Source organism: Mauremys reevesii, linkage group 1 (assembly GCF_016161935.1).
Source record: "Mauremys reevesii isolate NIE-2019 linkage group 1, ASM1616193v1, whole genome shotgun sequence".
Taxonomy (NCBI): Eukaryota; Metazoa; Chordata; order Testudines; family Geoemydidae; genus Mauremys; species Mauremys reevesii.
In genome coordinates, this window is record NC_052623.1 from 139,097,142 (window position 1) to 139,109,283 (window position 12,142).

General features: G+C 40.5%; 1 protein-coding gene across 4 annotated transcripts in view; it reads right to left on the bottom strand.

Annotated features, from left to right (window-relative positions):
* Positions 1-9,272: 9,272 nt before the first annotated feature.
* The window catches only part of FANCB (FA complementation group B), a 28,376-nt gene continuing 25,506 nt past the window's right edge, over positions 9,273-12,142 (bottom strand). For all 4 annotated transcript variants that reach the window (XM_039520412.1, XM_039520414.1, XM_039520415.1 and 1 more), the window contains one exon: positions 9,273-9,828. In XM_039520412.1, the coding sequence (XP_039376346.1) occupies positions 9,408-9,828 (421 nt within the window). In that variant the 3' untranslated portion in view covers positions 9,273-9,407. The remainder of the gene's footprint in view (positions 9,829-12,142) is intronic.

Here is a 12,142-nt window from a genome sequence, read left to right on the forward strand (position 1 = left end):
TGGTGTCAGTCCTCTGATGTCACCGCGAGTCAGTGCTGGTCCTCTGCTGGCGCTGGGGCTTGGTGCTGGTCTGGCCTCGGTGCTGGGGAGGGGAAGTGTCACATCGCCAGTAAGAGGCGCTGTCGTGGGGCTCGGTGCTGGGGAGCGGTGCCATGACGAAGGCGACCGAGAGCAGTTCTGGGTATGGTGCCAAGCCGGGGACTGTGAGAGCTGCATCATAGAAGGCTTGCCTCTCAACAGTATCAGTCTTATCGGCACCAAAGGCTTGTCCCTGAGAACTGGGGGCTGTGCAGCCGTCATCTCGATGGAGGTCTCTGGTGGCTTCAAAAAGTGTCTGGGGTGGAGGGTGGCTCTAGCATCTCCACCTGGCACTGCCCTGCTAGAGAGTCGCTATGTGCCAGACTCAACAGTCCCCTCTAGGGCACCCAAGTCAACGGCACTGACTCGTGCTGACTTGGCGCCAGATCCTTTCTGAGGAGCACCTGTGCATCCCCTGACGGTCCCGTGGGTGTCAGGGCTGATGAGTGCCCTCTTTTGGCCTTCTTGTGTCTCTTGTGCAGCACCGGGGAAGTAGAATCATAGAATCTCAGGGTTGGAAGGGACCTCAGGAGGTCATCTAGTCCAACCCCCTGCTCAAAGCAGGACCAAACCCAACTAAATCATCCCAGACAGTGCTTTGTCAAGCCTGACCTTAAAAACCTCTAAGGAAGGAGATTCCACTACCTCCCTAGGTAACCCATTCCAGTTCTTCACCACCCTACTAGTGAAAAAGTTTTTCCTAATATCCAACCTAAACCTCCCCCTCTGCAACTTGAGACCATTACTCCTTGTTCTGTCATCTTCTACCACTGAGAACAGTCTAGATCCATCCTCTTTGGAACCCCCTTTCAGGTAGTTGAAAGCAGCTATCAAATCCCCCCTCATTCTTCTCTTCTGCAGACTAAACAATCCCAGTTCCCTCAGCCTCTCCTCATAAGTCATGTGCTCCAGCCCCCTAATCATTTTTGTTGCCCTCCGCTGGACTCTCTCCAATTTATCCACATCCTTCTTGTAGTGTGGAGCCCAAAACTGGACACAGTACTCCAAATGAGGCCTCACCAGTGCTGAGTAGAGGGGAATGATCACATCCCTAGATCTGCTGGAAATGCCCCTACTTATACAACCCAAAATGCCATTAGCCTTCTTGGCAACAAGGGCACACTGTTGACTCATATTCAGCTTTTCGTCCACCGTAACCCCTAGGTCCTTTTCTGCAGAACTGCTACCCAGCCATTCGGTCCCTAGTCTGTAGCAGTGCATGGGATTCTTCCGTCCTAAGTGCAGGACTCTGCACTTGTCCTTGTTGAACCTCATAATATTTCTTTTGGCCCAATCCTCTAATTTGTCTAGGTCCCTCTGTATCCTATCCCTACCCTCCAGCGTATCAACCACTACGGTTGATGTGCCGGGCTGCTATCCCTGGATGCGGTGCCGGAGAGCACCAGTGCTGAGGGTCTCTTGTGCTAGAGTCCTTCCTTGGCACCGTGTCGCATACGGAAGCGCCTGGTGCCGGATCCTGGTGGTCCGCAGCTAGCTGTGGCCAGAAAGCAGATTCCATTAACAGTTATTTTAGGCAGAAATCATGCTCCTTTTTGGTTCTTGGCTGAAAAGCCCGGCAGATGTTCTGTTCCAATGGCCACAGATGGTCAGAAGGAACTGAAGGGGAGTCGGGTCGGCAGGATCCTATATTGAGCGCCATGAGGGCGCCACTCCAGGGGGCTCCACAGATGATCCAATGGGAGCTGGTAAGGGAAAACTTTCTGACAACCTTGCACACGGCGTGTGAACAACTGATTGGAATCGACGTGAACAAGCACCCGAAGAAGAATTTAAACTTTCATTAAAAAATAAATGTGGGATCCTTGAATTTGAGAATCAGGGATTCCAGAACAGGAAGTTTTCAGTCAGAGAGACTAAGTGTGAAATCCTGGCCCCATTGAAGTCAATAGGGCATTTGATACTGACTTCAGTGAGGTCAGGATTTCACCCTAAAACCATAGCAGCTGTAAAGGCAACTGAGGAAATTGGAAAAAAAACACCCCACTATATTAAATCCTGAAAAGACTCCAGGGAATATAAAATGATGCTTTCCCAAGACTTAGGTGGTAAGATTTTTTGGCTCCCGAGGACAGCGTTATATCGGGGTAGAGCTGTATTCCAAGAATTAGAAAACATCTATATGGAACTTAGAATACTTATTTTCACATATGTACCGTTAGAGATCACATTTAAAATGCTGACATTACATGTATGGATATCTCGGGGCGGATTTAAGAATTAAGCCCAGTTCAAATTAACTGGCAGGGAAATGGGAGATGGCAACAACAGGACTGAATATGGGATTCTACATGAAGTAAGGGAGGTGGCCATTTAGCGGTGGGGTGAGAGGTGTATGCGTGCACTTTACACAAGCCAGAAAATGACCTGCCCACAGATCAATTGTATCTATCCATAGGCTGGATTTGCTTTCTTATATAAGCTTTCACATATACTAAAAGGTCTGACAGCTTGAGAAATCACAATTCAGAAAAATGTAAAAAAATTTATTCTGATAATCTCATGATACTCTTGTACTACCGCTTAGTGACTTAAAATTTGAGTCCCTCACCCTGTCCATTGCTAGATTATGACTGTTCTGACCTTATAAAAAGTTTACAGAAATTAATGTAAATTTATATAAAACCCTAGGAGAATATTTTAAGCAGACAACCTAACTTAATTGTTTCTATCCAAGTTTTATTTCGTGCCCCTATGCTTTGGGGAGGAGGGTTGTTCCTTTCACCATCCTTGTGAAAACGTGTCCAAATTGGCCAAACCTTTGAAAAAAATTGCAGTTCACACTTGCTAGAGATAGGAAATGCCATAATTAAAGTTGCCTACCTTTTAAGTGCTTGACTTTGCAACCTTAATGTTCTTTCAGCATAGTGTGTGTGTAATTTTATATACAGCAGCACTAAAAACCATACATATTTTATAGAACATTTTTTTTTTAAATGAAGGTTATTCAGTTGTAACTGGAGCTCTTTGAGATGTTCTCCACACATTCACATTCTTGGGATGCACTGACGGTGCAGTCTGGACTGGTGGAATCTTCTAACATCAGTGGCTATTGGAGCCCCCTTGCAGCCACGGGCATTCAAAGGGCAATATTATAAAAGGGGGAACGGCTCACCAGCAGTTTCTTTCACCATCTCCTCTGATCCAAAGCTGTAACAAATACTTTGAGGAAGAAGGGAAGGCAGGGAGTGTGAGTGTCTGAAGTCTATCTTGAAGAAATCCAGTTACAGGAGAGTAGCCTTTATTTCTCCTTCAAGTGGTCTCTGCACATTTCTGCTCTTGGAAGTCTGGTAAGCAGTACTCCTTTGAAGAGCGGAGAACTATAGGAGAAATTTGGTGCACTACCTACAGCTCCAGAAGAGTGATAGCCTTTTTGACCATGCTGGAATATGCTCCCCACTCCTTGTTCCCATAAAATATCATTGTAGTGTTCTCGGGAACTACTTGGATGACTTTTCCATGTAGGTGATGAGGAAAAGACTTAAGAGCAACAAATTGGACTTTCAACTTTAGAATGCTGATGTGGAGTATTTTCTCCTGGAAACCCCAGTGACAGTGAATTGTCAAATTCTTGCAATTAGCTCCCCAACCAGATTGGAGAAGTCAGAGGTGACTGGCTGACTGAATTGGGCAGTTGAATGCAACTCCTTAGACAGCATTACATTGTTGAGTTTACAACATGATGGATAGGAACACATTCCTGGCTATTGTCAAATTTCATAAATATGCTCTCTGCATTTGGAATGTAGTGTGCTTGCCAGTGCTGTAGAGGGTTCATATTTAGATGTGCATACAAGTTATGTATGTTGCTGAAACCATAAGATCCATTAGTTTGAGGAAGAACACAGACATGAGCTCTCCTGCAGTATTTTGATTACTGCTACAGGGTAAGCATGTGGAATTTGAACTTCCTGATCAGAGTTGAACATCTGAAGGTCTAGAATGGGTTGGAAAGCTCCATCTTTCCTTGAACCAGGAAATACCTGGAATAAAATCCATTTCTCCAGAACTCTTTGGGAACTTCCTCTATGGCATCCTACTCTATTAGTGAACTTCTGATCTTAGCAAGAATGATGTGAGGGGCAAACAGCTCTATTGAAGGTATCCTCTTTTAAATATATCAAACTAATGTCCAGTCCAATTGTGGTCATTTAAGAGTCTGTTTACTTTAGGGGAAAAAAGTTAAGCCTGGTGCTCTGGCCAAATTCAAAATCCAATAATTACATCAAGGAAATAAAATGATCTCCTACTGTGCTGAAGTCTTGTGGTGTAAATGTTAAGCAGATTTATTTTGGCAGATATTTTTACTGAATAGGGAGTTAGCCATCCTAATGAACAGCATCAAACAAAACTAACTTCTGCAAAACTGACTTGCAATGTCTAGAAAGTTCATTTTTTAAAACAACCTCATGGATATGTAATTAGGCATGATGACAGATATTGACCAATAGAGAGTGAGCAAAAGCCACAAGTCTGTTCAGACTGGTAAATAATTCCTAAAGTAATTTTGATACAGCTAATTAACAGTATTTTTTTCTTTACTGCCAGGGTTATGAAAAAAATCTTTAACCTTACTGTTCTTATGGAATTTTTGTGATTAGAGTCAAGATTCTAGTATCCACACAAGCTAGAGACAAATATAAAGCAAACTCAAAACTCAAGAGTTAGATGATCCACAAAATAGCACACATTTCAAGTCCAATTTTTTTTTTACGTGCAATGGAAGACAACCATTATTGGCATAAAACAGGATTTTAATCTATTTAGGTATGTATTAGTAGCCACATGCAATTAGTATGCAATTTATAAGCCAATATGCACAATGTTTTTATTCCTTAGATGCTTGTAGGCATTTTGCTACACACTGTCCTTTTGTGTTTGTACACACCCTAGCACAATGAAGTCTTGATCCCCAGGCACTATCTTAATACAAATAAACTTACATTTATTTTGCTGAAACAAATGCCAACATATCATCTAAGATATTGAGTTTCAGTAATAAAGGAAATTAAATTAATGGAGAAAAATTACAAGCCTAGATAAAGAATTAGGGTAGCGATGGGTGGAAGACACTAACAGTTACCATTCATTATGATACAGATAGCTCATTTTGGGGTACAGTCTGCCACTCTTATATTGAACAACATTTTATTCCACAGTTACCCCAGTTGCAATATTATTACTTACTCAGTAAGGATCTAAGCAACTGAGAGTAAGGATAGCAAAACCTGGCCCTTGGGAAAATTATTTAACCTGAGCTGTTTAGATAAATTTACATTATTAGACATCCATTCAGAAAACTGTGCTGTTTGGCTTCTGGAAAGATTCATGCATAATTTTTTTTGTACTGCTAAGAGGATTTTTTTTTTTAAACTCAGCATAAGTAATTTCTACTTAGCACTTACAGGGCTTTGTATCTTCAAAATACTGTACAAACATTAATCCTCACATTGCTATCAAGTTGATAGGTTTCATACCCATTTTACTTATGAGGAAATAGGTTAGGTGATTTGCCCAAAATCATACAGTAAGCCACAGGCATCAAAACTCATGAGTTCCTGTCTCCCAGTCCTGATCTAGTGGTCAGAGCATCAGGTACTCTGATGAATAGGTCATCTTAGAATGCATTTAGAGGAGACTGTAGATTCCTCATCTGGTTATCATCACTATCAAGATCTTCACAAACACTCTGTAGTGGATAACACACCAAAGGGCAATTGTATTAATAATTAAAATTTCCAAATAAGTTATTAGTGACAGGGTTTGACTGGAATATGCAGATAAGCGCCTGCCAGGTCCACATTGGAGAGACTGTAGTAAGAGTAGAAGTTAGTTAGTTTTCATCCTGACTTTCATCTTCATTGACCAGTCAGCCTCTTGAAATTTAAGATGGCAGGACTCCTCCTGATCTTTTTCTTATTATAAACATGAAGTAGAAACCTTAGCACCTTTCTGGCCCAGTTACTAAATCACTCATTTTAGAAACCATATAGTAAAGATAGCATCAACATTATCCAGAAGTTAGCGGGAACAAGCTGGGGATCAACTGTCCCAGTTCTATGAACATCAGCTTTGGCCCTGGTGTACTCAGTTCACCGGTGTGAACAAAAAGCTGCCATATCCAAATTGTGGATAGGCAGGCTGACTCTGAGCATGCGAATCATTACAGGAACTTTAAAACCAATGCCTTTACCATGGCTTTCTGTATTAACAAATATTGATCCTCCATTTAGTTATATAGCCACAGCACGAGAACTTAAACATGCCAAAGACTACTCAGAAGTTCCCATCAGGCAGGTTATGGACAACATCCAACAACAGCTGAAATTGTGAAAACCACTGTGGACCTGACATGCAACCACTTCATGTCCTTCGATCTGGCCAGGGAATGGCAAAGTGCCTGGATCTCATCCACCATTCCAAACAAGCACGTTATCACTGACCCAACAAGCCACCCTCACAGTTTCGATCTATCATGCAGACTTTGGACCACACTGAACTGCATGCCAACAAACCATGGCAGATGCAGCTACTTGACGCACAAATGGAAAATCAAAGTCTCCCCTTTGTGCAACCTCAGTGAACATCCAAACCATCACACATGTCGTAATGCAGTGCCCCAAATAAAGATTCCAAGGTGAAATGGATGATATCCACATCATAGAGGAGATCTTGAAATGGCTTATGGACTTTCAGCTGTATCTATAGAATGTTGCTCTGCAGACACCATAGGCATGTGGAAGAGAGAGTGTAGATATATCCTGAGTTCCTTCCCCTGACGCAACAAGACCCTGTGGCCTGGAAGCATTCACGACAAAGCTCCTCTTCTCCTCTCCCGAGAGGGTGCCTTGTAGATGGATCATTTCTTGACCTTTGGCTTCCTCTGTTTGGTCTGCTCCATTATGACAGGTAAGGAGGAACAGACACATGGAAAGAATTTAGTGCATGGCCCATTCAGGGAGTAAAGCCCATGAATTTTTAGTCCCCCAGGGCAAAAATGAATGTAAGGAGGAGAGAAGTATTTTGCATGCTGCTGGATCCAAATAAAGAAATAAGCATTAAAAGCTAGGATTGCAAATGATGAAATACAAAGGCTAATACCCACTCTGCACTGCCATAGCATCTGCTGCAAGGGAAGAAAAGTGGCTACATCCTAGAGCCTCATCGATAAATTTGAATTCCCTCCAGTATTTGCAGAAAGCAAGGCATGGGCGAAACAACTCAGAAAAGGGGAGAAATTGAGATCTAGAAAGCCAGTGATATATTTGATATAAGACAACCTTGAACAAGTTACTCTAAGCAGTTTCTCCAATACTTAACTAAAATTGACACTTCAGTTTTATCTGGGTTCTCTCCCAATATTAGAATTACAGTATGATAAATCAAAGTCATTTCAATAAAACATATTTGTAAAAATTCCTGGATTTGTTCATGTACTTCAGCAAGTTTGCCCCACTGGTTGTTGGATTTCCTAAAGCATATGACTGTGTAGATTTGGATTGCTGTGGGGTTCATATATTTATCAAATAATATTTAAACTAATCATCACACTCTTCCCCCATCTCAGTGAAGGCAAACAACTTAAGGCAAATTTGGGAGTTTCTAGGCCAAGACATTTGATATATTGCAATTTTTAAAAATGCTCCCCATGTGAAAGGTCTGATTTTTTGAACCTTGCCAAAAATATTGTACAATTGTTCCAACTTTCCAGAAAAAATTTACGGTGGTTTAAACTGTTAAATAATGTATTATATATTAGTAGCAGAAAACCCATGCTGTCACAGGTATGGGCTGTTGGGCCAGCTGTAGTCTTCCTCATACAACCAATGAAATTGTTGCATGCAAATTAACTGAAGAGCAATGTTGGGTGATTAGCTGAGTTACCTCTGATAGTACAATAGTCTAGGTCTCTTGGCATGGCATAGATACATGCCTTCTGTCACACACGTGTAATTTGTAAAGTCAAAATGGCTGGGAATTTAAAATTCAACGGCAACAGACCACAAAACTCTGTGCAGGAAGCAGCGGCCAGCACATCCCTCGGCCTGCGCCGCCTCCCACAGCCCCCATTGGCCTAGGACAGCAAACTGCAGCCAGCGGGAGCAGTGATCAGCTGAACTTGTGGACGCGGCAGGTAAACAAACTGGCCCGGCCCGCCAGGATGCTTACTCTGGCGAGCCATATGCCAAAGATTGCTGATCCCGGCTTTAGACAGACAAGACAAGATTCCCTCCTGAAGGTGCTTACAATCTAAATACTGTGAGGGCATGCATGTGGTGTACAGTATAAGTCCGTCCTTATAAAGAATAAGCTCTTTAGCCCAGACAACTTAAATTCACTATTAGGTAAAATCTAATTAATACTTAAAACTATCTTAATTGCATTTTACCTCAGTTGATTTCTTGTTTCTCTTTCCCTATTAATGTAACCAAAACCCAACAAGTTTGTTTGACACGTTCTGTAGTTTGATTAGTTTTCCCAGTATCAGCTTTATTATTTATTTGATAATAACCTAATTTTATATGTATAGTCAGCACGTGCTCTAGATTTGGTTGCGATGTTCCTTATTTTTGCATCCCAAATATATTTCTAAATTGCCCATCCCAGTAATATCTGGAAGTCAATGTTATACATGTAGAAGTACATCTCCTACCTTAAGGAAATGGAACAAAGCTACCAATTCCTCACCATACTGCATCCATTTAAGGGAGACTCAAATTGAGGTGGTTTATTTTAGCTGAGTGTGGTCACCTGAAATTATGGATACCACTTTTGATTCACTTCTCCAAAGAGGAAGTATATACAATTTAATTTTACAAGTCTAAGGGAATTAGGTGTCCAAGCCCTATTAAAATTCAATGGGAACTGGGTGCTTAACTCCTTTAGATTCTTGTAAATTCCAACCTTAAGATTCAGTTTTAAATCAATACAAATCTAAGCCTGTCAATGTCTACAACAGACATCTTACAGGCTTTATTTAAAACTGTAAAAAGTACTTGCTGTCTAGCTGTCCTAGAGGTCCAACTTTAATGTTCCATTAGTGTCAAACTGGCTATGCTTCATCAGCCAAAATATAGGTATTTATTTATAGCATTTTATGATTTACAAAGTGAAAAGCTATATTAATACTAAGTACTTTCAAAAAAGGAAAATATATGTATCAAACAGTAGTGACAACACCGGTAGAAAAAAGTTTTATTCTCCATCTTCTAAAAAGGAGTTACATATAGAAAGTAAAAACAAAGTATAAATAGTGCTTGATAGTATCATTTAAATACAATTGTATTCAAAATAAAATTTGAGAGGAGTCATTATGAAATGTTCAGTCTCCATGCAATCGTATCAGAACACAGCTGAGCCTCAGCAATTTTCAAAGTAATTTGTCTGTAAAGGGCACCGCTCACTGTTCGGTTCATACCCAATGCACTTTGCTTCTGTTCATTTCGAAGCTCCTCTCTGAACTGCTGCACTGCTTCCTTTTTGTCAGACAAAGATGACCCTGTAACCCTGCTCATTTTCTTGCCTGCCTCACAGCTCAATGTCAAGTTGTTTTCAACTTCACTTACTGCAGAGGAGAAAGAACTCCGAAGACTGTCCATTTCCTTTTCCAAAGCTAGTGCAAACTGGTCAGTAAGGATGTCCTTGCTTTCTAACCTCAGAAGTTTTACTTTGCAGGTTGGTGGGAGAACTCCAAGGAGGCTATGAAGGCACTGGAACAAGATAGTTTGATTTCTGTAAAATAAAACAATCATCAACACAAGGATACAATTCTTTCAAAATTCGTTACTGGAACTGTACAATGAAGCTACTTTAAATTGACTGAGGAAATTACCTATACATCTTATTGTGTAAATTTTTTAAGTTATATTTCCTGCAGGTGGAAAGGCAAGCAAAATCTTCCTTTTGGAGCCTGTCAACTACTATATAGCTAAAGAATTAATGCTAAGCAGACTTGTGTAACATCAGCAAATACTCAGTGCTGAAATATATACAGGTCTGTCGCATCTTAGGTGCATTTAACATGCACAATTTCAGCTTTACGTGGTCGGCAAAAACAAAAAATAAACAAAAAAAGAAAAATAATTTAAATACTGTTTCTGTAGTGCGGGCGATTCCGCCTGCCATTACACTAAATATAATTTTGACCATACGCGATTTTCGCTTTAGGTGCTGACTGCGGAACGCAACCCCAGCGTAAGATGAGACAGACCTGTACCCACAGTTAAGAGTGAAGTGTGTCATCTGTTTCTGGGAGAAGTATTGGACTGTAATTAAGGGGGTGCCTATAATGTGAAGGAGATTAATGTGTTGAGTTAGTGTGTTTCCTTACATGCTGAGCCAGAAAGAAGTTACAATATGTTTTGTGTGGACATTAAAGTATAGTAAAGAGGTTACAGAGGGAATGGGTATGTTGCACTTAACCAGCCTTAATTCCTTTAAAAAAGTGTTTTAGTTTATAATTTCCTGTTTTTTTCCCCCAAACACAAGAGTAGGAGGGTATAGGAGTGGGCAGGGATGCTGCTCCCACAATTTCCGTTATGGCATGCGAATGTAGACTCATGGGCCATACGAGACTCAGGGAAGACAGAATAGCCTGTCAAATGCTACATCTGCTGTGCTAGGCCAGCCCCAGATCCTCAGAAGAGAGGAATCTTTGATGCCACAGAGTTTAGACAGAGACTTGAAAGCGCCCAGTATATTGCATGCTATCCCTGACTGAACTGGTGTTTACATCATAGGCTATCTTCAGTTTCCTGTACATTTTTTAACCACAGAATAGAGGGCCTGCCATTTTTCTGATTTCAGTCCATTTGAAGACAAGGGAAGATGAAGAAAGCTTTATTTCCACATGACAAGGCTTTAGTGAAATAGTGGCCATCTTCACTAAAGATGGCCTATGGCTTCAGTCTCATAAACTATATGAAATAACTATTAGAATGAGAGTTAATTATAAGTATAAGGGCAAAGTGATACAGTGAAGTTAATAACTTTGATTAGAGATATAACCTGAATTCCTCAAATGTGCACTTGGGACTAGTTTTCAATGAATTAATTACATGGAAAGTTTGAAGGATAACTAGCCAGTGGTTTGCTAGCAAAATGGATAAAAACAATGGCGAGACACAGTTTCTTAAAAAGACCGATATTGAATCAGTTTTCACTAGTGGATTTATTCAGAGTTCCTCAGATGATTCAATCTTTACTCAAATAACGTTCTTTAAATTTGGTGATGATACACTTTATTCTTCATATGAAACAAAGAGGCTAATCCCTACTTTGAGTGAAAACTGAGCCCACTATAGTTATAAAGGCACATCAGTAATACCTTCTCTTTACTCTGCCTTTTAGACTGAATTCTTCAGGGCAGGGAAATGTACCATATTTCATGCTTGAGAAGTATCTAGCATACTGCGTAGGCTACCAAGCTAAATAATACTGCTATTATTAACACAGTACTTGGCCTGATGGAAGAAGTTCTGTGGCCTACCCATTTCTCAAACAGGTAAGATCCAAACATGGATACATGCTAGTTCAACTGATCCACACTGAGAAAAATAACCAAGGGGCAATCGTGACTATTCAGACAAAGATCTATACGATCATTTATTAGATTTTGAGGACAGGAATTAATCAGCACTGCATACAGAATATTGAATTAAAAGTCACTTTGAGGTGTTAAGTGAAAAAATGGTTAATGATCGGATCATCATTTGTAGATTTCTTATTTTTAATCACAGTGTTAAAGATAAGGGCAAATTTAGTTTTATTTAAATAAAAGTTATATTACTACCTTTTAGTGAAATTCAGGACTTTCCTGAATTGACAATCTTGCAATTCAAACTGAACTGCTATAAACTGAAAAAAGTAGGGAACTCATGAGAGTTGCAGATATTTTCACTCTCCAAACTGCCTCATGAAGTTTGCATATAAGAAACCCTACAGGAAAGCTTGCAAACTGATAAACTTCATCTGTTTACTGAATATCTATGGTTAGCAGTGAGAAGATTCCAACTCCTAGTGCCAAGGGAATCTAGCCAGAGATCTG